General features: G+C 41.1%; 3 gene segments (V, D, J or C); all 3 read right to left on the reverse strand.

The window, feature by feature from the left end:
- Window positions 1-5,896: 5,896 nt before the first annotated feature.
- Window positions 5,897-6,651, reverse strand: LOC136665232 (Ig heavy chain V region 6.96-like). The segment is given in 2 exon segments: window positions 5,897-6,210; window positions 6,567-6,651. Coding segments are annotated over 2 exon segments (399 nt in total).
- A 16,508-nt stretch (window positions 6,652-23,159) lies between these two features.
- Window positions 23,160-23,617, reverse strand: LOC136665234 (immunoglobulin heavy variable 2-26-like). The segment is given in 2 exon segments: window positions 23,160-23,485; window positions 23,575-23,617. Coding segments are annotated over 2 exon segments (369 nt in total).
- A 1,402-nt stretch (window positions 23,618-25,019) lies between these two features.
- On the reverse strand, window positions 25,020-25,622 carry LOC136665235 (immunoglobulin heavy variable 3-7-like). The segment is given in 2 exon segments: window positions 25,020-25,333; window positions 25,574-25,622. Coding segments are annotated over 2 exon segments (363 nt in total).
- Between the last annotated feature and the right edge of the window lie 1,345 nt (window positions 25,623-26,967).

A 26,967-nucleotide genomic window follows, 5' to 3' on the forward strand; every position in this document is an offset into this window, starting at 1 on the left:
GACGCTGTCTCAGTCTCCAGTGCAGTGGACAGGAGAAGCTGGTTTTCATACAGAAAGGACGGTGAGGTCACTTTGCATAAAGGACAGAAAGACAGTGTAAGAATGACCTCATCAGTGCTGAGTTTCAGTTCTAAACCACTGTCGCTGTCATTTCCATTTTCACAATGTCACTCAGTCACATGGAGTTAGTGAGGTCAGAGCTGTTGTACTCAGCTGCCCTCTAGTGGTCAGGATGGACATCCAGAGGAATCACAAATACAGCACAAATCAGAGTTGAGCTCGTCCAACAATTATTTGCACAATAATGGCATCAATAAGGACTTTCCTGCAGTAAGAGCCTCTGTTTCTCTGTGAAGTCTTTACACTAGCTGTTGGAACATTGCTGAGGGGCACTGTGTGAGTGATGTTGTTCAGAGGATGTTGGAGGTAACGTCACCATATCAGAACTTCTATGGGAAATAAGAGCATTCAGGAAAGGCAGTATCTTGATGAGTGTAGATGTGTCATTATTTTGTTACTGAATAGGGATAGTGTCCTTAAACAGTTAAACACTGTGTTTGTGTGACATTCCAATCATCAGACACCACTGCTTTATCATTAATACATTGCCAGTTACCATATTTACATTGCTGTGTTCAAATGCAAGTTAAGACTGTAGTATGCACGGTGGAAGCCATAGGTCACAATGACTAACCACTCTGGGCTGGAGCTTATTTGAAATGGACTCATGTGTTGGAACATATACTGGGGTCTGATTAACCAACCTTTCAGAATGGTTCTGTAAGTAATGGACATCAGTGGTTCTCTGGGTAAAATACAACATGCATCCAAACTTTTACTGCCATAATGTTAAACCCAGTGTGTGTGTGTGTGTGTGTGTGTGTGTGCTCCAGATTCTTTCCTTGGAGAGTTACTGTGTTGCTGGACGTATCTCGAGAGATGGTGAACTTGTTTTTCAGTGAATCCTTAGCAGCTATGCTCCCGTCATAATAAATGGTGTTGATCCATTCTAAAGCTCTTCCTGCAGGTTGTCGGATCCAAGCTGTTCCATAATGACTGCTGCTGTCAGTAATAGATGCTCCAGTAATTTTACAGTTTATGGTCAGAGTCTCTGCTGGTCTGATGACCACTGAGTTCAGCTGGATCACCTCAGTAGCACAGAACACACCTGTGGAAAGAACAGAAGAAGAAAGATCTGAGTACGTTTGAAGCAGTGAATCAGACAAAGTGAAGTGGGGCTTGAGCTGAAAGACTCACGCGAGGCAGTGGTCAGCAGCAGCAGAGAAACTGAACACAACATGTTTGTGGTGTGTTTAGAGGATGGACGCTGCTGCAGAGAAACACACTGCTCTTATGAGGAGAGTCAGGGGTGATTTGCATATCGCTGCTGTGAGACGACAACCTCCTCTCTCCAAAATGGCTACTTTTCAGGAGAAAAACATGAACAACTTTCAATGTGAGTCAATGGAGAAATGTGTCATTCCAAGCATTTTTAGAACAAACCTATTGACCTGGTCACTGTGACACTCACATAATGTCAAGGGAAGCTGGTATTTATAAATTACATCATACAATTAATAACAGCAATAATGGAGATAGAAGGTTTTGCTCAAACAGTGGTGATGTGAAGTTAAAAGGCTGAAAGTCTAGAACTAAAGCTGGTTTTAATGAGTGATGTTCCAGATGTTCTGGGTGGATTTAACAAAGCTAAAACTAACCCTATATCAGACGGGTATTTTCAGTAACAGTGTGTGCATTACACTTAATTAATGATTTTATTACAGCACATGGGCTTGATTTTATACTTTTAACTGAGACTTGGCTAAATGAATGTAGTGCTGCAACTGTTTTATTGGAGTCGGCTCCTCCAGATTTTCATTTTTTAAATGCATCTCGTGCCAGCAGAAAAGGTGGAGGTCTAGCTGCTTTGTTCCATGGTTCTTTTCAGTGCAAGCAGTTATCATTTGGAGACTTCACAACATTTGAGAATCTCTGTGTAGTTTTGAAAGGGACACCACAGATATTACTAGTAACTGTCTACAGGCCTCCGAAGTACAGCGCTAATTTTATTGATGAATTTACAGAGATGCTGTCCTTTATTTCTACAGACTTTGACCATTTTGTTATTGCTGGTGACTTTAACATACATATCGACAATCCCAAGGACTGTTTTGCCAAGGAACTACTTGCCATATTGGACTCTTTTGATCTTTCACAGCATGTTACAGGGAGTACTCATTGTCATGGTCACACGCTGGATATTGTTATCTCAAAGAGTCTCAACATATCAGTGACTGTGAAGGACGTCGCACTGTCAGATCACTACTGTGTGTTCTTTGATATGTGGGCCTCACCAGTCATCAGAGATAGAAGAGTTTGTGTCAAGAAAAGGATTATAAAGGACTGCACAGCTACACTTTTCATGAGTAAATTGTGCACTACACCATGTGAACGATCCAACTCTGTTGATGATTTGCTGAATAGTTTTAATACAAAAATTGTCAGTGTAATGGATGAGATTGCGCCAGTTAAAATGAAGGCCTTGTCTTGCAAACAGAAAGCACCATGGAGAAATGCTTCTGTTGTTCAAATCCAAAAGAGGGAGTGTTGCAAGGCATAACGCAGATGGCGTAAAACAAGTCTTCATATTCACAAAGAAATCTACAAAGATAGGCTACGTCAATACAACGCGACAATATGCAAAACACGACAATCCTATTTCTCTAGCATCATCAACAATAACACTAACAACAGCAAAATCCTCTTCACCGTGGTCGACAGACTTACTAACTCACCCACACCAATGGCCCCTGAATTAGTATCAACTGAGAGATGTAATGAGTTTGCATTCTTTTTTAACACTAAAATCCAGAATATCAGACAAGCGATTAGTACATCTATATCCAACAATGAGTCTGTACCCTCTCCATCACCTCATAAAAACTCCTTAGTTAAAATGTCAGAGTTCAGTACTGTTGATAGTAATATTTTAACTGACACAGTTAATCATCTCAAATCATCCACTTGCAGTCTTGACACACTACCAACCAATTTTTTAAAGAGTGTGTTTCACACTATAGCACCAGACATACTCCACATTGTAAACACCTCACTCATGTCGGGGGGTTTTCCGAGCTCACTAAAAACTGCAGTTGTAAAGCCTCTTCTAAAAAAGAAAAATTTAGAATCTTCTCTGATAAGTAACTACAGGCCAATTTCTAATCTACCGTTCATGGGAAAAATCATTGAGAAAATAGTTTTCAGGCAAATCACTAGTTTCTTGTCCATAAACAGTAGCCTAGACAAATTCCAGTCCGGGTTCCGGTCTAATCACAGCACTGAGACTGCTCTAATCAAGGTAATTAATGACATCCGCTTAAATACAGAGGCTGGAAAGGTATCTCTTCTATTACTTCTTGACCTTAGTGCTGCCTTTGATACCATTGACCATAAGATTCTTATAGATAGACTCGCAAACTGGGTTGGACTCTCAGGAACAGTCCTGAAGTGGTTCATTTCTTACCTGGAAGGCAGGAACTACTTTGTAGAAATAGAAAATAATATTTCAGAGAACATGCCAGTAACCTGTGGTGTCCCCCAGGGCTCTATTCTTGGTCCACTTTTATTTAATTTATATATGCTTCCTCTTGGCCAGATTCTACAGAACTATGGGCTGTCCTATCACAGCTATGCAGATGATCCTCAGATTTACATGGCCCTGTCCCCAAACGACTCTGGCCCAGTTGACTTATTAAGCAAGTGCCTTGAACACATCACAAACTGGATGGGACACAATTTTCTGCAGCTGAATAAAGATAAAACTGAGATTATACTATTTGGGAATAGCACTGAGAGACAAAGATTGGCTACGTATCTGGACTCGAGAGCCCTCAAATCTAAAGAACTGGCTCGCAACCTTGGTGTATCAATGGACTCAGATCTCAGTTTTAGTAGTCATATTAAAGCGGTTACTAGATCAGCATTTTACCATCTTAAGAACATCAGTAAGATTAGAGATTTTCTGACTAAACCAGACCTGGAGAAACTTATCCATGCTTTTATTTCTAGCAGGATTGATTACTGTAATGGTCTCTTAGCTGGACTTCCAAAAAAGACCATTAAACAGCTTCAGCTGATTCAAAATGCAGCTGCCAGAGTTCTCACTCGGAGCAAAAGAAGAGATCATATCACCCCCATCCTCAAATCCTTACACTGGATACCAGTCTGTTATAGAATAGACTTTAAGGTGTTATTACTGGTTTATAAATGTCTCAATGGGGTAGGACCAGCGTATTTATCAGATCTGCTACAGAGATATGAGCCGAGCAGAGATCTCAGATCTTTAGGAACTAGTCAGTTAGTCCTGCCTCGGGTCAAAACTAAACATGGAGAGGCAGCATTTAGCTACTATGCCACTTTTAAATGGAACCAGCTGTCTGAGAATATTAGAAGTGCCCCAACGTTAGACACATTTAAATCAAGACTTAAAACTCTCTTGTTTGAGCAGGCTTACAGCTCAGTTTAAAATATTCTGCACTTTTCTGTAACGGCATTTTATTTCTTTTATTTCTTTTCATTTATTGTCATTTTAAATTGTTTTAATCATTTTAATCATTTTACTCTTTTTATGTAATTGTCTTATTGGAATTTATGATTTTACTCTGGCTTTTAATGTAATTTCTTTTTCTGTAAAGCACTTTGAATTGCTTCTGTATGAAAGGTGCTCTATAAATAAACTTGCCTTGCCTTGCCTTGCCTTGCATTTCACACTTTCATGGCACAAAAACCTGAAGCTGATTAATTGGTACATGTTGGTATATGTGGATGCCTTGGATGTTAGACCACACCATATCTGGACGACTTCCACCATCCCATAATTAGTTTTTTTTGTGGTTTATACTGTTTTTGCATCTGTATTAAAGCAGTTACTCCTCCATAGACACATCCTCCATCTCCAGAGGTAGAGATTAAGGACAATACACAAACCACACAAACAATATATAACAAGATTCAAAATTAAACACTGCCCCTCTACAGCACTGAGAAAACACCACCGCTCAGCTGTTACTTACTTAATGTCCAGTAAAAATTGCAGTGTTCAAGACGTAAAGAGAAAATGGGGCTCATAACAACTGAACAAGATCAGGTGTCTCACCAGAAACTGTTCCCAACAGATTAACAGATTAAGCTTTACACTCTGAGAGAGAGGAGAAAATCCAGCTCCAGTCTCACTTTAGATCTGAGAAAAAGTTCAGAAATGCTGAAGCAACATCTGAGATTCATTAGTAGACTCCATTGTAGCTTGTTCTGCTGTAACTGATGAAGTGTATGTATTTTAAAATAAACAACCAGTCGCGTAGCTATCATCAGTAACTGAATATCCAGACACTTTACAGCTGAGGGTCAGAGAGTCTCCTGGCTTTATGACCACTGACCCGGGCTGCCCTAGATCAACATCACATTTCACACCTGCAGCAAAAGAAAGACAAAGGTTAATAGCCTTGTTCATCTCCAGCGTCAACAAACTACTCACTTCCAGCTGGACACAGTGATAAATGTTGTGGTGTGTGATGGGAGTTGTCTGTATTCCAGTCCATAAAGACACTCACAGGTCACTGCTGTGGTCAGCATCAGCAGAAATGTGAAGAACATGGTGCTGTGTTGAAGACGCTGCCTCAGTCTCCAGTGCAGTGGACAGGAGAAGCTCATTTGCTGTAACTGATGAAGTGTATGTATTTTGAAATGAACAATATATCAACAATATATTATGTTAATTTTAGTCGGCGAGACATTGAAATTACAGTGTTATTAATTAGAGACACAGAAATAGAAGGAACAACGTCTCCTTCATCCTCCACACTGCAGGGGTTCTTGTAGAGCCCTGTAAGCTCTTGTGTCAGTGTGGGTCTCGAGCACAGTAATACACCGCCGTGTCAGTGTCCTTCACACTCGTCATCTCCAGATACAGCTGGTCTTTACTGTTGTCTCTGGAGATGGTGAATCTTCCTTGGACAGATTGAGAGTAGTATTTGCCACTGCTGTCACTGTTAATAGCTACAACCCATGCTAAGCCTTTTCCAGGGGCCTGTCTAATCCAGTGCATCCTGTAGCCATCAAAGTCCAGTCCAGATGCTGTACAGGTCAGTTTATGAGACCCTCCAGAAGAAATGACTACGGCTTCAGACTGGATCAGCGTTTGACCCCAACACTCTGAAAGAAACAATACATCAATTAAAAAAGTTACTTTACAGAACTAGAACATTTCAGTTGTTGTTTAGACCGCACCAAAATTTCATGACGTGTCGATACAAATGATACACAATGTCCTTGTATTGACTTTTTGTTCTGTCCACCTTAAATGACCTGTTCTTGGAGCTGACAACAATAACATCCAATAGAGAAGCGGCAGGATCTTACTTGTTGTGAGGGACATGAACAGAAAGCTCCAGAAGGTCTTCACGTCCATTCTCCAGGTCACTGAGTGGTGTTGATCCAGCATAAAGGCTGAGTGGAGATTGGGAATAAAAAGGCTGTAAAGGACTCTGATATTTGCATAGGTCTCTCACTCTGAAGTCCCCCTCCAAATAGCCCCGCCCACTTCTCCACATCCTCTGCCACTGCTCTGACACCATTCTTTAAAAGAGCAGCCATTTCCTACAGTGAGTCTCCTTCACCATACGACACAGACGTTATACTGACACCTAGTGACCTGAATATATCAGACTCTGCACTACACTTAATATAAACATGCCCACCCCCGTGTGCTGGACCCACTCTATGGAGTATAAACTGGTTCATTCAGTGAATGCAGTACAATTATTGGATTCAGACAATTGATGTTTCTGAGAACACCAGCAGGTGTTTTTTTGTTTTGGAAATGATCATCTTGTGTGTCTATTTCCTGTCCTCAGTTAGATCTTCCTGACAGCTTCACATCCTTTCAGAGCCACAATGTTGACTCTGTCCTCAGAGTGAGAGAAAATGTAGACAATTCTGGAGAGCTACTGTTGTCACAGCAGACGAAAATTTGCCTACTGTGTGTTTTTATTCAGAAACTTATTTAAGGTCGAACAGTGTGTTTGAGTAAGTAGCCAACTGTAGTTTTGTCATATTTCACCACCTTCCAAATGCCTCCAGATGCTGTGTCTTGGCCACGGCAGAGTGGGCAATGGAGGATATAAACTTCTGAGCCTTTTTGGACAGAGACACTTAGTTTGTTGACTTAGTTTGTTGTCCTGCCTCAGGTCAAAACTAAACATGGAGAGGCAGCGTTTAGCTACTATGCCATTTTCAAATGGAACCAGCTGTTGGAGAATATTAGAAGTGCCCCAACGTTAGACACATTTAAATCAAGGCTTAAAACACTCCTGTTTGAGCAGGCTTACAGCTCAAACAGTTTAAAATGTTCTGCACTTTTCTGTAACGGCATTTTATCTCTTTTATTTCTTTTCATTTATTGTCATTTTAAATTTTTTTAATCATTTTACTCTTTTTATGTAATTGTCTTATTGGAAATTTATGATTTTACTCTGGTTTTTAATTTAATTTTTTTTTCTGTAAAGCACTTTGAATTGCTTCTGTATGAAAGGTGCTCTATAAATAAACTTGCCTTGCCTTGCCTTGCCTTAATGGATTCGGCACTCCGTATAAAAACAAACTATTTTCCAGCGCACAAACAGACCACAGGGCTAGCAAATGGTGAGGAAGTAGCTTCTGAATTTTACAAAAAAAAAAAAATGTGTATAGGATTAAAAGTGTGAACATGTGTGAGAGGATTACACACAGTTGTGGATTTGTTTGGATCTGAGGCGAGAGTGGGGCTTGATTTTCTTCTCTCCCTCAAAGACTTTAATGAGGTCACGGCTGTCATACTCAGCTGCCCTTTAGTGGTCAGGATGGACATCCAGAAGAGTCACAAATACAGCATGTCCACACCATATCAGAGTTTAGCTCGTCCAAAAATTATTTGCACAACAAGGGCATCAATAAGGACTTTCCTGCAGTAAGAGCTTCTGTTTCTCTGTGAAGTCTTTACACTAGCTGTTGGAACATTGCTGAGGGACACTGTGTGGATGATGTTATTCAGAGAATGTTGGAGGTAATGTCACCAGATCAGAACTTCTATGGGAAATAAGAACATTCAGGAAAGGCAGGATCTTGATGAGTGTAGATGTGTCACTATTTTGTTACTGAATACGGAAAGTGTCCTTAAACAGTTAAACACTGTGTTTGTGTAACATTCCAAACCTCAGACACCGCTGCTTTATCATTAATACATTGTCAGTTACCATATTTACATTGCTGTGTTCAAATGCAAGTTAAGACTGTAGTATGCACGGTGGAAGCCATAAGTCACAATGACTAACCACTCTGGGCTGGAGCTTATTTCAAATGGACTCATGTGTTGGAACATATACTGGGGTCCGATTAACCAACCTTTCAGAGGGGTTCTGTAAATAATGGACATCAGTGGTTTTCTGGGTAAAATACAACATGCATCTGAACTTTTACTGCCATAAGGTTAAAAAACCCAGTGCGTGTGTGTGTGTGTGGGTGGGTGTGTGTGACATAGGGGAGTATTGGCGACCACTTCCAGTACACTTCCAGCACTGTTCACACTTCTTCATGGTGTGGAGTGTAGGTGAGTAGTTATTGTACAGCACTGTGGCCTTTGTGTATCAGTGTGACTCTCGTGTGCAGTAATACACAGCTGTGTCTCCAGGCTCCAGATTCTTTCCTTGGAGAGTTAATGTGTTGCTGGACGTGTCTCGAGAGACGGTGAACTTGTTTTTCAGTAAATCTTTAGCACGTATATCCCCATCATAATAAATGAGGTTGATCCATTCTAAAGCTTTTCCTGAAGGTTGTCGGATACAAGCTGTTCCATAATGACTGCTGCTGTCAGTGATAGAAGCTCCAGTAATTTTACAGTTGATGGTCAGAGTCTCTGCTGGTCTGATGACCACTGAGTCCGGCTGGATCATCTCAGTAGCACAGAACACACCTGTGGAAAGAGCAGAAGAAGAAAGATCTGAGTACGTTTGAAGCAGTGAATAAGACGAAGTGAAGTGGGGCTTGAGCTGAAAGACTCACTTGAGGCAGTGGTCAGCAGCAGCAGAGAAACTGAACACAACATGTTTGTGCTGTGTTTAGAGGATGGACACTGCTGCAGAGAGACACACTGCTCTTATGAGGAGAGTCAAGGGTGATTTGCATATCACTGCTGTGAGACTATAACCTCCTCTCTCCAAAATGGCTACTTTTCAGGAGAAAAACATGAACAAGTTTCAATGTGAGTCAATGGAGATACATGTAATTCCAAGCACTTTTAATTGTTGGTGATTTCAATATTCACTTTGAGAAGGATCATGATCCACTTAAAATTGCATTTGAATCAATTTTGGATGCGCTAGGGTTCACTCAGAATGTTACTGGGCCCACTCATCAATGCAAACACATATTGGACCTAGTGTTAACACGGGGCATTAAGATAAAGAATCTATCCAATCTCTCGCTACATGAGACCATCTCTGATCACCATCTAATCATATATGAAATTGGGTTAAACTTTGATATCTGTCCACAGCCACGCTATATTAGAAAGTGCACTATAACATCCTCAGCAGTTAGTGATTGTCTCATCTACACTACCATGCTTGGCCATGCTGTTTTATCTCAAATTATCTAGATAATTTAGTTCTAGTTCTAGATAACAGAACACATTTGTAATGATTTTACAGAAAAACTGTAAAGTTCTAGACTTGACTAGATCTGACTAAACAATACTTCTGGGAATGTAAGGGTCAGATTGTGCCTCCGGCTGCCAGCAGGGGGCAATGGAAGGGAGGCACCGATACTCTGGGAGACTCAATGTCCCAGAATAAGGGGTAATTAGTGCCAACTAGATGTACCTGCTGGTTCCTGCTTTTAAGACTGTGGCAAACAGTACACCTCTGTCATTCCTTGGTTGATGTTTGACTGGTGGTTTAATGAGGCTTCAGAAATTAAGGGAAAAAAATGGGTTTAGCTCAACTCAAAAATAAGAGGAAAAAAGAATGCTAAGAAGAGTTAGCACAAACAAGAGGGAGCCGCTCTGATCTGAGAGATGAAGCAAATATAAGAAGAAATTCTGAATCCTCTTTTGACTGTTTTTAAGCAGAAAATATGTTCAGTCCCCATTCTCTGGAGAGGTTCTTCTGTTTTTTTAATTTTAGTTTTTTCACTTTGACTTTCATATAATCCACCCTTTTTTTTCTTCAAAATGTTTACCAGTTATTACTCAGATGTTTTTAAATCCAGAGCCTGTCTCTGTGCTGTAGGGACAGTGTGATGGGGTCATGCACAAAAGTGACCACTCGCCAAACGCTCACTGCCCTTACACTTATTACATTTCTTTATATACAATGAACTGCACAGGTGTGCCTTAGGCTGGCCACAATAAATAATCAAAATTTTTTTGTATTAAATATAAAAATTGACATTGTGTTAGTAAACTCGACTGTAGCCTGCTCTGCTCTGCTCTGATGATACACTTTAAAAATTAACATTGAAATAAATATAAATTGTTTTTTTACAGTTCATTTTGATTCTGTAAACCATTTTAAACGAACTCCTATAAATGAACTTGCATTGCCTAGAGACACAGAAATGTAAGGAACTACATCTCCTTCATCCTCCACACTGCAGGGGTTCTTGTACTGCGCTGTAAGCTCTTGTGTCAGTGTGGGTCTCGAGCACAGTAATACACCGCCGTGTCAGTATCCTTTACACTCGTCATCTCCAGATACAGCTGGTCTTTACTGTTGTCTCTGGAGATGGTGAATCTTCCTTGGACAGATTGAGAGTAGTGCTTGCTACTGCTGTCACCCGTTATAGTTGCGACCCATTCTAAGCCTTTTCCAGGAGCCTGTCTAATCCAGTACATCCAGCGGCCATCAAAGTCTAGTCCAGATGCTGTACAGGTCAGTTTATGAGACCCTCCAGGAGAAATGACCGCTGCTTCAGACTGGATCAGCGTTTGACCCCAACACTCTAAAAGAAACAAAACATCAATTAATAAAGCAACAGAACGTCCCTGTGTTTCTCACCGTCCAGTTACTTTACAGAACTAGAACATGTCAGTTGTTGTTTAGACCGCACCAAAACTTCATGACGTGTCGATACAAATGATACACAATGTCTTTGTATTGACTTTTTGTCCTGTCCACCTTAAATGACAATGTTCTTGGAGCTGACAACAATAACATCCAGTAAAGAAGCAGCAGGATCTTACTTGTAGTGAGGGACATGAACAGAAAGCTCCAGAAGGTCTTCACGTCCATTCTCCAGGTCACTGAGTGGTGTTGATCCAGCATAAAGACTGAGTGGAGTCTGGGAATAAAAAGCCTGTAAAGGACTCTGACTTTGCATAGGTCTCTCACTCTGAAGACCCCCTCCAAACAGTCCCGCCCACTTCTCCACATCCTCTACCACTGCTCTGACACCATTCTTTAAAGGAGCAGACGTTTCCTCCAGTGATTCTTCTTCACCGTACGACACATACATTATACTGACACCTAGTGACCTGAATATATCAGACTCTGCACTACACTTAATATAAACATGCCCACCCCCATTTGATGGACCCACTCTATGGAGTATAAATTGGTTCATTCAGTGAATGCACTACATTTCTTGGATTCAGACAATTGATGTTTCTGAGAACACCAGCAGGTTATTTGTTCAATTTGGAAATTATCATCTTGTGTGTCTATTTCCTGTCCTCAGTTAAAGCTTCCTGAGAGCTCTACATCTTTTCGGACCCACAGTGTTGACTCTGTCCTCATAGTGAAAGAAAATGTAGACAATTCTTTATAGCTACTGTTGTCACAGCAGAACAAATTGTGCCTACTGTGTGTTTTTATTCAGAAACTCCTTTAATGTGGAACAGTATGTTTGAGTAAGTAGCCAACTGTATCTTTGTCATATTTTGCCACCTTCCAAATGCCTCCAGATGCTGTGTCTTAGCCACAGTGGAGTGGGCAGTGGAGGATATAAACTTCTGAGCCTTTTTGGACAGAGACACTTTTTGCCATTAATGGTTTCGGGGCTCCGTATAAAAACAAACTATTTCCCAGTGCACAAACAGACCAGAGAGCTAGCAAATGGTGAGGAAGTATCTTCTGAATTTTACAAATTAAGGTGTACTGGATTAAAAGTGTGAACATGGTCTTGAGAGGATTACATACAGGATTTGTTTGGATCTGAGGCGAGAGTGGGGCTTGATTTTCTTCTCTCCCTCAAAGAGAGAAGCTTTAAATATTCAGTATTGTTTGCAGGTAATTATTTGGGGATGTTAAGACTTCTGTGTAATATTCTGTGAAAATGTTTGGTTTCTGCTCTTTTTCTGTTGAATATGTTGTGCTTTTCTCACCGTTATTGACTGAAAAACTACCCAGTAATGTCCACAACATCTGTTTTTTGTTTTTGTACAGACTCTCTGATGTTTTGAATGTGTGTGGGTCTACGGCGGGCGCAGTAATACACAGCTGTGTCCTGAAGCTCCATCCTCTGTCCCTGTAAAGTCGCGTAGTTATCATCAGTAACTGAATATCCAGAAATTTTACAGCTGAGGGTCAGAGAGTCTCCTGACTTTATGACCCCTGACCCGGGCTGCCCTAGATCAACATCACATTTCACACCGGCAGCAAAAGAAAGACAAAGGTTAATAGCCTTGTTCATCTCTAGCGTCAACAAACTGCTCAGTTCCAGCTGGACATAGTGATAAATGCTGTGGTGTGTGATGGGAGTATTCTGTATTCCAGTCCATAAAGACACTCACAGGCCATTGCTGTGGTCAGCATCAGCAGAAATGTGAAGAACATGGTGCTGTGTTGAAGACACTGTCTCAGTCTTCAGTGCAGTGGACAGGAGAAGCTGGTTTTCATACAGAAAGGACGGTGAGGTCACTTTGTATAAAGGACAGAAAGACAGTGTAAGAATGACCTCATCAGTGCTGAGTTTCAGCTCTAAACCACTGTCGCTGTCATTTCCATTTTCACAATGTCACTCAGTCACATGGAGTTAGTGAGGTCAGAGCTGTCGTACTCAGCTGCCCTCTAGTGGTCAGGATGGACATCCAGAGGAGTCACAAATACAGCACGTCCACACAATTTTAAACTTGAGCTTGTCCAACATTTTTTTTTTCCTGATGGGTACAGCATCGATAGTGATTTTCATTCATTCATTCATTATCTGTAACCGCTTATCCAGTTTAGGGTCGCGGTGGGTCCAGAGCCTACCTGGAATCAATATACGCAAGGCAGGTATACTCCCTGGAGGGGTTGCCAGTCCTTCACATGCCATCGACAGTGATTGACCTGTAGTAAATCCTTCTGTTCCTGTGGGGAGTCCTTATATTAGATGTTAGAACATGGGTGTGGGGCTCTGATTAAATTTGGACAGAAGCATAAGGGTGTCTGGGTTCTGTTGTTGGATTATTAGCTCTGGATGACCACCACCACTTCATCTTTCCCAGAGGCACTTGACAGAGCTCCATCATGAAAGGAACACAGTTCCACTGCTGTGTGTATGCTAAAATCTTGGAGTTTCAATGAAGTGTATAAAATCACAGAATTATTGTGCAATGTTACTGTAATTTAACTGGTTGTGGAATAAAATACTAAGATTCCTACTGAGTAAAGTTGATGTTGGAGTGTTAACTGACACCCACTGTGGGTTTCCTGTATATGGACAAGAACAGGAACACCTTCAGTTTGTTCAGTGTGTGGTTTTTGTTCAGCTGCTCCATCATCTCCATCACTGTGGTCTCGAGCGCAGTAATAAACAGCAGTGTCCTCCACCCTCAGACTCTTGGCTTGTAAGAACTGTGTACTCGTGGACACGTCTTCAGTCATTACAAAGTGGTCCTTAATGGAGTCTGCATATGTTGCAGCATTGGTACCAGTGTTCATCCATCCCATCCATTCCAGAGCTTTCCCTGGTCTCTGACTTATCCTGTGCATGTCATAGCTGTTCATGGTATAACCACTTATTTTACAGGAGATGTTCACACTCTCCCCAGGTTTCTTCACCTCAGCAGAAGACTGGCCGAGAAGGACGTCAGCAATTACAACATCTGAGGAAAATCAAGCAAGAAACAGTTAAGAACAATCCAGAAGATTTTGAACCATACTCTGAGTCAAACGTACCTTGTGTTATCATCAGTACAACAACACAGCACTGAGCAAAGCTTAGACCCATGAAGATCATGTTTAATGGCTGAAAATGGACAGATCCACTTCTGAGGGATGAAGTGATATTAGCATTAACCAATAGCTAACTGTTTTTATCTGCAGCACAGAATAGAGATGTGGATTTACATAAACACACATCTGTCCAATAGAATCTGTTGCATTGTCCTGCAGTAAGTGAAGGATAATTGTCCCCTAGTGTTAAGGATTGATATTCACATCTCTGTGTTTTACAGCTGCTGTGCAGATTCACTGTTTTTGTAAGCTGTGTAGTATACTAATGATAATATGCTATGGTTGATGCATATACCGTAATATATGAATATATATTTGATATATATTTATATATTGTGTTTATAGCGTTGACCTTATTCAAACTCTTATGATTACTGATATTTGACTAATGATAGTAATTAAAGTTTATAATTGGCTTAAGCAATTAAAACGTTAATAATTAGTTTGAGAATGAATGATAGCCAAGCTAAGTGAGATCTTCAGGATCTTCAGACTCTTAATGAACAGACTCCACACACTGTGATTTCAAATAATGAAGGTATTTATTAACAAAAGGAAGAAGGATATTTACTTAACATAGCATAATCTTGAAATCTCACGGCATCAACGCAGGGGAAGCTGATTCGACTTTAAAGATAAGCTAGGCACTATGGCTTGTGACTAATGCGTTGCTAACTGAGGTTTAATTAACATATAAATTTATCAAGAGACTTAATTCAATTTTCAGCTCTGGAAATGCGTAGGTTTAGCTTACTTTTTCGTCGATTCTCACCACTCGTTGGGTACAGAGGCTCTCTGAGGTCCTGGAAGTGATGGCATCTCGCTTGGTTCCACAGTTCTCCCGCGGAAGTTTCCAGGCTGGGTCAGCGTGGAGTTCTTTCTTCGTCGGTCGAGTCGCCTCGGGCGTACTCGGAGCGTAATGACGCAGGTGGCAGGATCCTCTCTTTGGCTCACTGTCCTGAGCAGGAGAGTCCAACCATATGGACGTTTTGGACGAAAAGTTTCGCTAGTTCCTGCAGATCCAGAACTGAAAATCGATTCAATAGGCTTACTTATTCTACGACTTTCTTCTATCTCGGTGGTGTTTCTTACTCTGGCCACAAATAAGTTCACCTGCTTTGATCAGTCGTGAGATTAAACTTAGATTGGGAGATAAAACATAAACACAATTAAAAGAAAAGAAGGTATTCAAATCACTCGACGTATTCATAAATTTCTTTCACACTAGCTAACTCAAGACATCTCCTGGGAGCTTAGTGAGGTCCTTCAAAAGTCTTTGTTCGTCGGCATGGAGAAGAGGAAACGTCTCGCTTCGAGAGGTTGGAACTTAAAGAAATAGCTTAAGATAGAGCGCGTGAAGTAAGCAGAAGTAGCGAGAGTAAGGCGGAAGCTAAGAGCTTCAGAAGAGGAAGTTAAGGGAGCGTTCAGAGAATGTTCAGAGAGAAAAAACGTAAGAGAAAAACGTGAGCGCGAAAATATGTAAGAGCGAGAAAATGAGTCGGCACCCTCTTTTCAAAGGTAGCGCGGTCACGCCTTATTGGGAGGTGCCCTTCCTTTGATTGGATCCGGGGTCCGAGGCTCACGTGACTGGCTTCCCGAGAGAGGAAAGGGGGAAGGCAGAAATCAGAGAGAGATCCTAGAAAGAATAAGATAGAAAATTTGTGTATACCGAAATTTCCTATACATGTTAGTGACATATCACAATGAGTGTCCTGGATTATTAATATCAAACATCTACATAAAATTTAATTTTGGGTATGTCATGCTTACGTCCCATTTACAATATTATGTTAGAAGATGTTAATAAGTTTTCTTAGTTAGAGACAGAAGTTTCTTTTATGATTGAAAACAGTAATACACATCACTTCATTGGTTGATAGATGTTCATCTGGAGACACAAAGAGTGACATTCATACATATTGCGTACACATATTTATCAGAATTTGATTAATTTTCGTTATTGTTTGGGCAACCTCGGGCGAGGCGTAGTTTCGCCAATGTCCACTTGGGGTCGACATTGATCCATGCTGTTCGTCCTTTGTGGATGAGTTTCCAGGAGTTCAGTGCAAGGTCAAATTTTTGGGGCCACCTGTTAGTTGGTCAGGAGATAACGTTCCGTCATTTAGGTGCCACTCGTCGTAAAAACGGGATTGTAACTCATAGTTATCCCACTTTGTTTGAAGTTCCTTTTTGCCTAAAAACATAATAAAATGGGTTTGTTATCTGGCCGTAACCAGGCGTCCTTTGATGCAGGCTTTAAGTGAGTCCATGTGTGTGTTTTAAAACGGGTCTGCGCACACACATACAATCCTGTGGAATGTTGGATTCTGTTGCAAAACGAAAATCCTTGTTAGAGTGGAGAGTTTTTATGAAGAACTCTTATTCGGTCCATACTCCACTACAGCTGGGTGTGTTAGTTTGTGTCATTGTGAGCCTCTCTCTCTGGTGCAGTAATACACAGCTGTGTCCCCAGTGTCCAGACTTTGTCCTCGTAATGTTATTGTGTTTGTCCCAGTGTTTCTAGAGATAGTGAACTTGTTTTTTAGTTTATCACTGTAAGCTGTGCCCCCACTGTTACTGATCCATCCGATCCACTCCAGAGCTTTTCCTGAAGGCTGTCGGATCCAACCTGTGTGATAGCTAGTAACTGAAAACGAGACTTTGCAGTCGATGGTCAGAGCCTGGTATGGACAGACCACCACAGAAGCAGACTGGGTCAGTTTATCTAGTTACCTGTGAGAGGACTCCATTAAATTAGATTAGATTCAACTTTATTGTCATTGTGCAGAGTACAAGTACAGGGCCAATGAAATGTAGTTAGCATCTAACCAGAAGTGCAATATATTACATTATTTACATCATTTACATAAAGTGCAGTTGTGATTATTTACATAAAGTGCAGTTGTTATTATTTACATAAAGATGTGATGTGGAAGTTGTAACCATATATACATATTGAAATATAAAACATGTAAACGAAGTAACATTGTGTAGATGATGCATTATGTACTGAAGGATGAATGAAATCCAACTTTACAGAAGGTGCAGTGAAATGATTGTGCAATGTTTATTTAAAGTGTCTGAATAGTATTCATCATCACCATGGTGTATATTGTGTGAGTGAAGGAAGATCGCCTCTAGTGTTCAATAACAGGTCGTGTTTACTGTAATGTTCTCCAATGATCCTGCATCGTGTTATGAAACAGAACGCATACTGACACCTAGTGGCCTGGATGCATGATAGATTCTGTAGTAATTCTGCTTTCAATTTGACCACCCTCATATACCCTTATATATCCACTCTATGGAGAATAAACTGGTTCATTCAGGGACAACAAAGTAATTTCATTCTTCATCTGATGTGATGCTGGACTTCATAGATAATTATAAAATATAATATTCATACGAATTTTATGGTGCACTTTGTAGGATAAAATAAATGATTACACCTTTAACATCAATGTTGTCTCTAAAGTTTTACTCAGACTCTTATTTCTGACCATGTCTGCTTTGTTCTTCACTTGCAGGGTTTGTGTACAGCTGTCTGTATGAGTTCCACCACTGTGCGTCTCCAGCGCAGTAATACACTGCAGTGTCTTCAGCCTTCAGTTGAGTCATGTGCAGGTAGAAATTGGAGCTGTCCTTGGACGCAGTAAACCTGCCCTGAACTGACTGGGCTGAGCTTTTATGAGAGTCAGAATAATAGTAAACAATCCACTCCAGTCCTTTCCCAGGAGCCTGACGGATCCAGTGCATCCTGTAGTCACCCACACTGAACCCACTGCAGGCACAGGTCAGTTTGTGGGATCTACCTGGAGACAGTGTTACTGACTGTTCAGACTGTGTGAGGACAACCTGAGAGTGGACACCTGCCAATGGACATAAAGCATAAAGGATGAGTAGAAGAACAGAGTGAACACTCATCATCATTAAATAGAACTACTGACTCAACTCACAAGAGCTAAAGATTAATAACACCAGTAGAATCATAGCAGATATGATTTGTTATTAAACTAATGGAATCCTAATGGGTCACTGCTACTGACCACTCAGACTGTGTGAGGACGACCTCAGAGCTGATACAGAGCAGACTTACATGGTACAGTCAAGAGCAGGACGACAGATGTGAGGAACATGGTTCTGGTTGATGTCTGTCTCCAGACCCACAGTTTCAGCTGTTCTCTTTATGGACAGAACACATTCACTGAGACATTTGCATAAGAAGCCACTGAGGTAAACAAAGTCAACTGTGGCACTGAGTTTATTAGACTCTGAGCGCCCCCTACTGGGAAAGAACTGAGACTGTGGCAGGACCTCTCTCTTCTTTATCCATCACATACTGTGACCATTTCAAATACACAGGAGAATTACAGAAGTGACATCACTCTTAGCCTAATAATATTAACCCAGATATTAGTGATAATAAACACAGCTGCAGAGAGAAATCATGGACATTTCAGAAGGGCCCCAGTTCATCCCAAACCCATTCAGAGCTGCTGAGGACTGGGCTCTGATGTGGTCTAATCCACACTGACTGACAGTGTTTATGATTAGGAGTCTTGCCCGAAGGCTCTTACAGGCGTAATATGGGATGTTTAAGCAAGCAGGGAATCAAACCCCAGCCTTCCACTTGTACTGCGATGCTGTTATTCCACTACGCTACAAAACTTGTTGGACCTTTCATTGTGATTACCTTAACCTCCCTGCTTCTCAGTAGCACTAGAGATGATTTAGGGTCTTTATGAGGGAGGAGTGGATGCTACTGGACTGTGAATAAAACACCAGTTACACTCAAGGCCTTGTAGAGTTCAGTGGAGCTGCGGAGACACTGGGGACTGTTAATATAAGACAGAAAAATGGAAGAGAGATTCAGTATTACTTTACTGTACTGACTACACTACCACTATAACACTGACCTCCTGTACATTTATACTGAAGTATATATTAATCAGATCATTACCCAGCATTCCTCACAGTGTCTTTAGACTGAATCTGTGTTTGTTTCTAATGTTGGAGATGCTCTGATCATTTCAGTAATTGAGTGTGAGGAATTCTAGTCTGAATGTAAAGATAATGCTGTGATGTTAATACGTCTGATATGTTATCATCTATAATTCTCTCTGAATTCAAGAGCAGTTGCACTGACTAATAAAATTCCTCTACACTTTTTTCTGAGTGTGTACCAGGGTCTCACTGCTTTTAGTCACTGATCAATAGTTAATAGATTGATAGATGTATCTGTCCTTGTGATGTCATTTGGCTCCAGACTGAGCCACGGTCAGTAAAGGAATGGCCAGAACCCTCATAAGACACTCATAACAACCTCAGTTGTTTACTGAGGAACTGACAGGAAGCAGCTGCCAGCAGGAGCAGTAGAGATGTAGAGATGGTTGGTGTTGAAGTGTGGGTTGAAGCTGGAGCTGTGGGATCTTCTCTGTTCTCCACCCTTTAATAGAGAGAGTCTGATCTCCTAAATACAGAGGTCCAGTGGGAGGAAGCTGGTATTTGTTTATCCAGTGATCCATGAGAGGTTTCCAGTGGTGTATATTGTGTGAGTGAAGTAAGATCGCCTCCTAGTGTTTAAGAGCAGGTACAGTGGGTACGGAAAGTATTCAGACTCCTTTAAATTTCACTCTGTTTTATTGCAGCCATTGGCTAAAATAATAAAAAAAAAAAGCTAATTTTATTTCTCATTAAATGTACACTCACCACCCCATCTTGACAGGAAAAAAAATCATTTTTACAAATTTATTAAAAAAGAAAAACTGAAATTTCACATGATCATAAGTATTCAGACCCTTTGCTCAGTATTGAGTAGAAACACCCTTTTGAGCTAGTACAGCCATGAGTCTTCTTGGGAATGATGCAACAAGTTTTTCACACCTGGATTTGGGGATCCTCTGCCATTCTTCCTTGCAGATCCTCTCCAGTTCCGTCAGGCTGGATGGTGAACGTTGGTGGACAGCCATTTTCAGGTCTCTCCAGAGATGCTCAATTGGGTTTAGGTCAGGGCTCTGGCTGGGCCAGTCAAGAATGGTCACAGAGTTGTTCTGAAGCCACTCCTTTGTTATTTTAGCTGTGTGCTTAGGGTCAATGTCTTGTTGGAAGGTGAACCTTCTGCCCAGTCTGAGGTCCAGAGCACTCTGGAAGAGGTTTTCATCCAGGATCTCTGTCCTTGGCCGCATTCATCGTTCCTTCAATTGCAACCAGTCGTCCTGTCCCTGCAGCTGAAAAACACCCCAAACGCTCCTACTGATGGAGAGCTGCAGTGATAGTTGACTTTGTGGAACTTTCTCCCATCTCCCTACTGCATCTCTGGAGCTCAGCCACAGTGATCTTTGGGTTCTTCTTTACCTCTCTCACCAAGGTTCTTCTCTCATGATTGCTCAGTTTGGCTGGACAGCCAGGTCTAGGAAGAGTTCTGGTCGTCCCAAACTTCTTCCATTTAAGGATTATGGAGGCCACTGTGCTCTTAGGAACATTGAGTGCTGCAGAAATTATTTTGTAACCTTGGCCAGATCTTTGCCTTGCCACAATTCTGTCTCTGTGCTCCTTGGACAGTTCCTTTGACCTCATGATTCTCATTTGCACTGGGAGCTGTGAGGTCTTATATAGACAGGCGTGTGCCTTTCCTAATCAGGTCTATTCAGTTTAATTAAGCACAGCTGGACTCCAATGAAGGAGTAGAACCATCTCAATGAGGATCAGAAGAAATGAACAGCATGTGGGTTAAATATGAGTGTCACAACAAAGGGGCTGAATACTTATAACCATGTGAAATTTCAGTTTATCTTTTTTAAAAAATTGATAAAAATTTCTACATTTCTGTTTTTTTCTGTCAAGATGGGGTGGTGATTGTACATTAATGAGAAATAAAATTTACTTTTTTTTTATTTTAGCAAATGGCTGCAATGAAACAAAGAGTGAAAAATTTAAAGGGGTCGGAGTACTTTCCGTACCCACTATATCTGAGGTGTACTAGAATCCTCATTCCCAGAAACGTCTCTGCAAAGTCAGCTGAGAAAAGGAACATTGTAAGATGCTGAAAAACATCTTCTCTTCTGAATAATGTAAGGACTATGAGTGAGAATGAATCAGTGAACAATCCGGATGTTTAAAAGTAGTGTTCCTAAATGGGTTGAATCCTCAAGTCACCCACTTTGAGAAGTGTGGTTTGTTCTTGAGTGTGTAATAATTCTGTACTGAATGGCCATGTCTGTTAAAGGAAGGCAGAGGTAGAATGATATAAACACAGCTGGGAAGTTTTTGTTCAGCACAATAAGGACCAGTGTCACTGTGGCTATTGAGCACAGTAATAAACAGCAGTGTCCTCACTCCTCAGACTGTTTAAATGAAGGTAGATTTGACTTTGGCTTTTGTCTCTGGAGATGCTGAATCGTCCTTTCAGCGCTGAGGAAAAGTAAATGTTACTGCTGTCATAAATGTGGGCAATCCATTCCAGTGCTTTCCCAGGAGCCTGTCTGATCCACCCGATACAGTGGCTAGTGAATGTGAATCCAGTGCCAGTACAGGTCAGTGTGTGAGACCCTCCAGGACTTTTGACCACCGGCTCAGAATCGGTCAGTGTCTGAACACTAACACCTGCAGGAATAAGACGTATTAATAATTCACAGATCAGAAAATCCAGAATCATGTTCAATCGGTGCTCATTCTCCTCACCTATGAAACGTGCAGAGATGAGAATAATGCCTTTGAAGACGCTCATGATTTCATACAAACTGATGACCACAGGATTAGATCATCACTTCCCTCTGACCCTGGGGTGCACTGGATGTATTTGTATTCAAGAAAATTTTCAATAAGCCCATCCTTCACAGGCAAAAATATGCAAAAGCTCATACCAAAGAATTGTTTTGTGGATTTTCTGAAAATTTGGACCAGGGGGGAGCAGAGATTTCACAGCACTATATTTATCACTGCAAGCTTCCTTTACAAATATAATACATCACACCTCTAATTTACATCACATTATACATCATACCTGAGCTCTGAAATGATGTTTTACAGTACTGACAGACATATTGGACATTGGGCATGGTTTCATGGAAACAGCCTTTGTTGGAGGCCTCTTCCATCCCCAGATGTTGTCATTATGAGATCACATCTGGGGATGGAAGAGGCCTCCAACAAAGGCTGTAGTGGTAAGTATCTGTCAAAAATTAATCTGCAAATAAACCTCAAGTTTAAACACCACATTCTGAACAAGACACTGCAAGATTCTCATGTGTTTTGCCCTCTGCTGTGCATATCATCATATCTGGAAACATCTGTTTGTGAAAAGCTCAGAAAAACATCATTAAGTTCCTGTGGCCTTCCATCCCTCAGACAACACTGCATTAAAATTCCAGAATGTTCTCAGGAATGCTTCAATAATCTATTGTGAGTAATAATTGTTTATTGCTGCATGTTCAAATATGCGTTAATATGGTACAGTGCATGGTGGAAGTTACAGAACTCTCCACGTCTCTGGGCATCTGAAATGGACTAGTGGTGGAACCTGTACTGGGGTCTGATTAATTAACCTTTCAGAGTGTTTATGGACATACCAGACACCTTTGGTATCTATCCAAATTATTACCAGCATGAAGTTCAAAAGCCAGGGTGTGTGGTGTGTGTGAATAAATTTCTTTGGGTAACTTAGGGAAGTTACTTGTCAGGGGTTTGGGGGGCGGTTTAAACTCCCTTTGTGTTCTTAGAATTTGTCGTAGCATGATATTACTATTAATATTGAAAGAAGATATTCAAATTTGGGGAAAATATATGCTGCTTATTTAATTATATCTTCTTCAGGTACACATCTCATTATTTCAACAAAACACTACGCCGAGGTCTGCACACTGGATAACTAAAAATTAATCAACAGTTTTTGTACAGCACTGTGGTCTTTGTGTATCAGTGTGAGTCTCGTGCGCAGTAATACACAGCTGTGTCTCCAGGCTCCAGATTCTTTCCTTGGAGAGTTACTGTGTTGCTGGACGTGTCTCGAGAGATGGTGAACTTGTTTTTCAGTGAATCCTTAGCAGCTATGCCTCCAGCATAATTAATATGGTTGATCCATTCTAAAGCTTTTCCTGCAGGTTGTCGGATCCAGTTTGTGGCATAATGACTGCTGCTGTCAGTGATAGAAGCTCCAGTAATTTTACAGTTGATGGTCAGAGTCTCTGCTGGTCTGATGACCACTGAGTCTGGCTGGATCATCTCAGTAGCACAGAACACACCTGTGGAAAGAGCAGAAGAAGAAAGATCTGAGTACGTTTGACGCAGTGAATAACACGAAGTGAAGTGAGACTTGAGCTGAAACACTCACGCGAGGCAGCGGTCAGCAGCAGCAGAGAAACTGAACACAACATGTTTGTGCTGTGATTAGAGGATGGACACTGCTGCAGAGAGACACACTGCTCTTATGAGGAGAGTCAGGGGTGATTTACATATCGCTGCTGTGAGACGACAACCTCCTCTCTCCAAAATGGTTACTTTTCAGGAGAAAAACATGAACAACTTTCAATGTGAGTCAATGGAGGAATGTGTCATTCCAAGCACTTTTAGAACAAACCTATTGACCTGGTCACTGTGACACTCACATAACGTCAAGGGAAGCTGGTGTTTACAAATTTCATCATACAATTAATAACAGCAATAATGGAGATAGAAGGTTTTGCTCAGACAGTGGTGATGTGAAGTTAAAAGGCTGAAAGACTAGAACTAAAGCAGGTTTTAATGAGTGATATTCCAGATGTTCTGGGTGGATTTAACAAAGCTAAAACTAACCCTATATCAGACGGGTATTTTCAGTAACAGTGTGTGCATTTCACACTTTCATGGCACAAAAAGCTGAAGCTGATTAATTGGTACATGTTGGTAAATCTTTGTTACACAATGTGGACGTTAGACCACACCACATCTGGACGACTTCCACCATCCCATAATTTGTTTTTGTGGTTTATACTGTTTTTGCACCTGTATTAAAACAGTTATTCATCCATAGACACGTCCTCCATCTCCAGAGGTAGAGTTTAAGGACAATCTGAACTGAATGGTTTTCAATGTGAACTTTTACAATAAAGCACAGCTGCCCCCTAGAGGCTGATACTGAGCACTTAACTTCTGCCTGAATTTTATTTCTCCAGGGAGAGATAACATGGAGGGTGTGAAATGTTTGTAAACACAAAGCTCTTCCCAGTATCATCAAGTTCAGTGGCTCATAGAAGTGCATGAAAATGATAAGATTCATTTACACAAACCACACAAACAAATATATAACAAGATTCAAAATCACACACTGCACCTCTACAGCACTGAGAAAACACCACCACTCACCTGTTACTTACTTAATGTCCAGTAAAATGTGCAGTGTTTAAGACGGAGAGAGAAAATGGGGCTCATAACAACTGAACGAGATCAGGTGTCTCACCAAAAACTGTTCCCAACAGATAAGCAACACTTAAGGCTTTACACTCTGAGAGAGAGGAGAAAATCAGTTCAAGTCTCACTTCAGTTCTGAGAAAAAGTTCGGAAATACTGAAGCTACATCTAAGACTCTTTAGTAGACTCTGTTGTAGCTTGTTCTGCTGTATCTGATGAAGTGTATGTGTTTTAAAATGAACAATATATCAACAATATATGGAGTTATCTTTAGTGGCTGAAACATTGAAATGAGAGTGTTATTAATTAGAGACACAGAAGTGGAAGGAACTACATCTCCTTCATCCTCCACACTGCAGGGGTTCTTGTACAGCGCTGTAAGCTCTTGTGTCAGTGTGGATGTCGAGCACAGTAATACACCGCCGTGTCAGTGTCCTTCACACTCGTCATCTCCAGATACAGCTGGTCTTTACTGTTGTCACTGGAGATGGTGAATCTTCCTTGGACAGATTGAGAGTAGTACTTGCTAGCACTGTCATATCTTATGATTGCCACCCATTCTAAGCCTTTTCCAGGAGCCTGTCTAATCCAGCCCATCCAGTAGTTATCAAAGTCTAGTCCAGATGCTGTACAGGTCAGTTTATGAGATCCTCCAGGAGAAATGATCGCTGCTTCAGACTGGATCAGTTTTTGACCCCAACACTCTAAAAGAAACAACACATCAATTAATAAAGCAACAGAAAGTCCCTGTGTTTCTCACCGTCCAGTTACTTTACAGAACTAGAACTTGTCAGTTGTTGTTTAGACCGCACCAAAACTTAATGACGTGTCGATACAAATGATACACAATGTCCTTGTATTGACTTTTTGTTCTGTCCACCTTAAATGACCTGTTCTTGGAGCTGACAACAATAACATCCAGTAGAGAAGCAGCAGGATCTTACTTGTAGCGAGGGACATGAACAGAAAGCTCCAGAAGGTCTTCACGTCCATTCTCCAGGTCACTGAGTGGTGTTGATCCAGCATAAAGACTGAGTGGAGACTGGGAATAAAAAGCCTGTAAAGGACTCTGACTTTGCATAGGTCTCTCACTCTGAACTCTCCCTCCAAATAGCCCCGCCCACTTCTCCACATCCTCTACCACTGCTCTGACACCATTCTTTAAAGGAGTAGCCATTTCCTCCAGTGATTCTCCTTCACCATTTGACACAGGCATTAAACTGACACTCAGTAGCCTTAATAAATCAGACTCTGCACTACACTTAATATAAACATGCCCACCCCATGTGACGGACCCACTCTATGGAGTATAAACTGGTTCATTCAGTGAATGCACTACAATTCTTGGATTCAGACAAATTATGTTTCTGAGAACACCAGCAGATTCTTTGTTTGATTTGGAAATGATCATGTGTTTCTATTTCCTGTCCTCAGTTAGAGCTTCCCTGTGAGGAGTTGGTGTGTTCTCCCCGTGTCCGCGTGGGTTTTTTTCCGGGTGCTCCAGTTTCCTCCCACAGTCCAAAAGCACACGTTGGTAGGTGGATTGGTGACTTAAAAGTGTCCGTAGGTGTGAGTGTGTGAGTGAATGTGTGTGTGTGTTTCTGTGTTGCCTTGTGAAGGACTGGCGCCTCCTCCAGGGTGTATTCCCGCCTTGCGCCCAATGATTCCAGGTAGGCTCTGGACCCATCGCGACCCTGAATTGGATAAGCGGTTACAGATAATGAATGAGTTGGAGCTTCCTGACAGCTCCACATCTTTTCAGACCCACAGTGTTGACTCTGTCCTCAGAGCGAAAGAAAATGTAGACAATTCTGGAGAGCTACTGTTGTAACAGCAGAACAAATTGTGCCTACTGTGTGTTTTTATTCATAAACTCATTTAAGGTGGAACAGTATGTTTGAGTAAGTAGCCAACTGTAGGTTTGTCATATTTTGCCACCTTCCAAATGCCTCCAGATGCTGTGTTTGGCCACAGTGGAGTGGGCAATGGAGGATATAAACTTCTGAGCCTTTTTGGTCAGAGACACTTACTTTGTTGACATTAATGGATTTGGGGCTCCGTATAAAAACAAACTATTTCCCAGTGCACAAACAGACCAGAGAGCTAGCAAATGGTGAGGAAGTATCTTCTGAATTTTACAAATAAAGGTGTATTGGATTAAAAGTGTGAACATGGTCTTGAGAGGATTACATACAGTTGTGGATTTGTTTGGATCTGAGGCGAGAGTGGGGCTTGATTTTCTTCTCTCCCTCAAAGACAAAAGCTTTAAATATTCAGTATTGTTTGCAGGTAATTATTTGGGGGTGTTAAGACTTCTGTGTAATATTCTGTGAAAATG

The sequence above is a fragment of the Hoplias malabaricus genome, chromosome 13, assembly GCF_029633855.1.
Source record: "Hoplias malabaricus isolate fHopMal1 chromosome 13, fHopMal1.hap1, whole genome shotgun sequence".
NCBI lineage: Eukaryota > Metazoa > Chordata > Actinopteri > Characiformes > Erythrinidae > Hoplias > Hoplias malabaricus.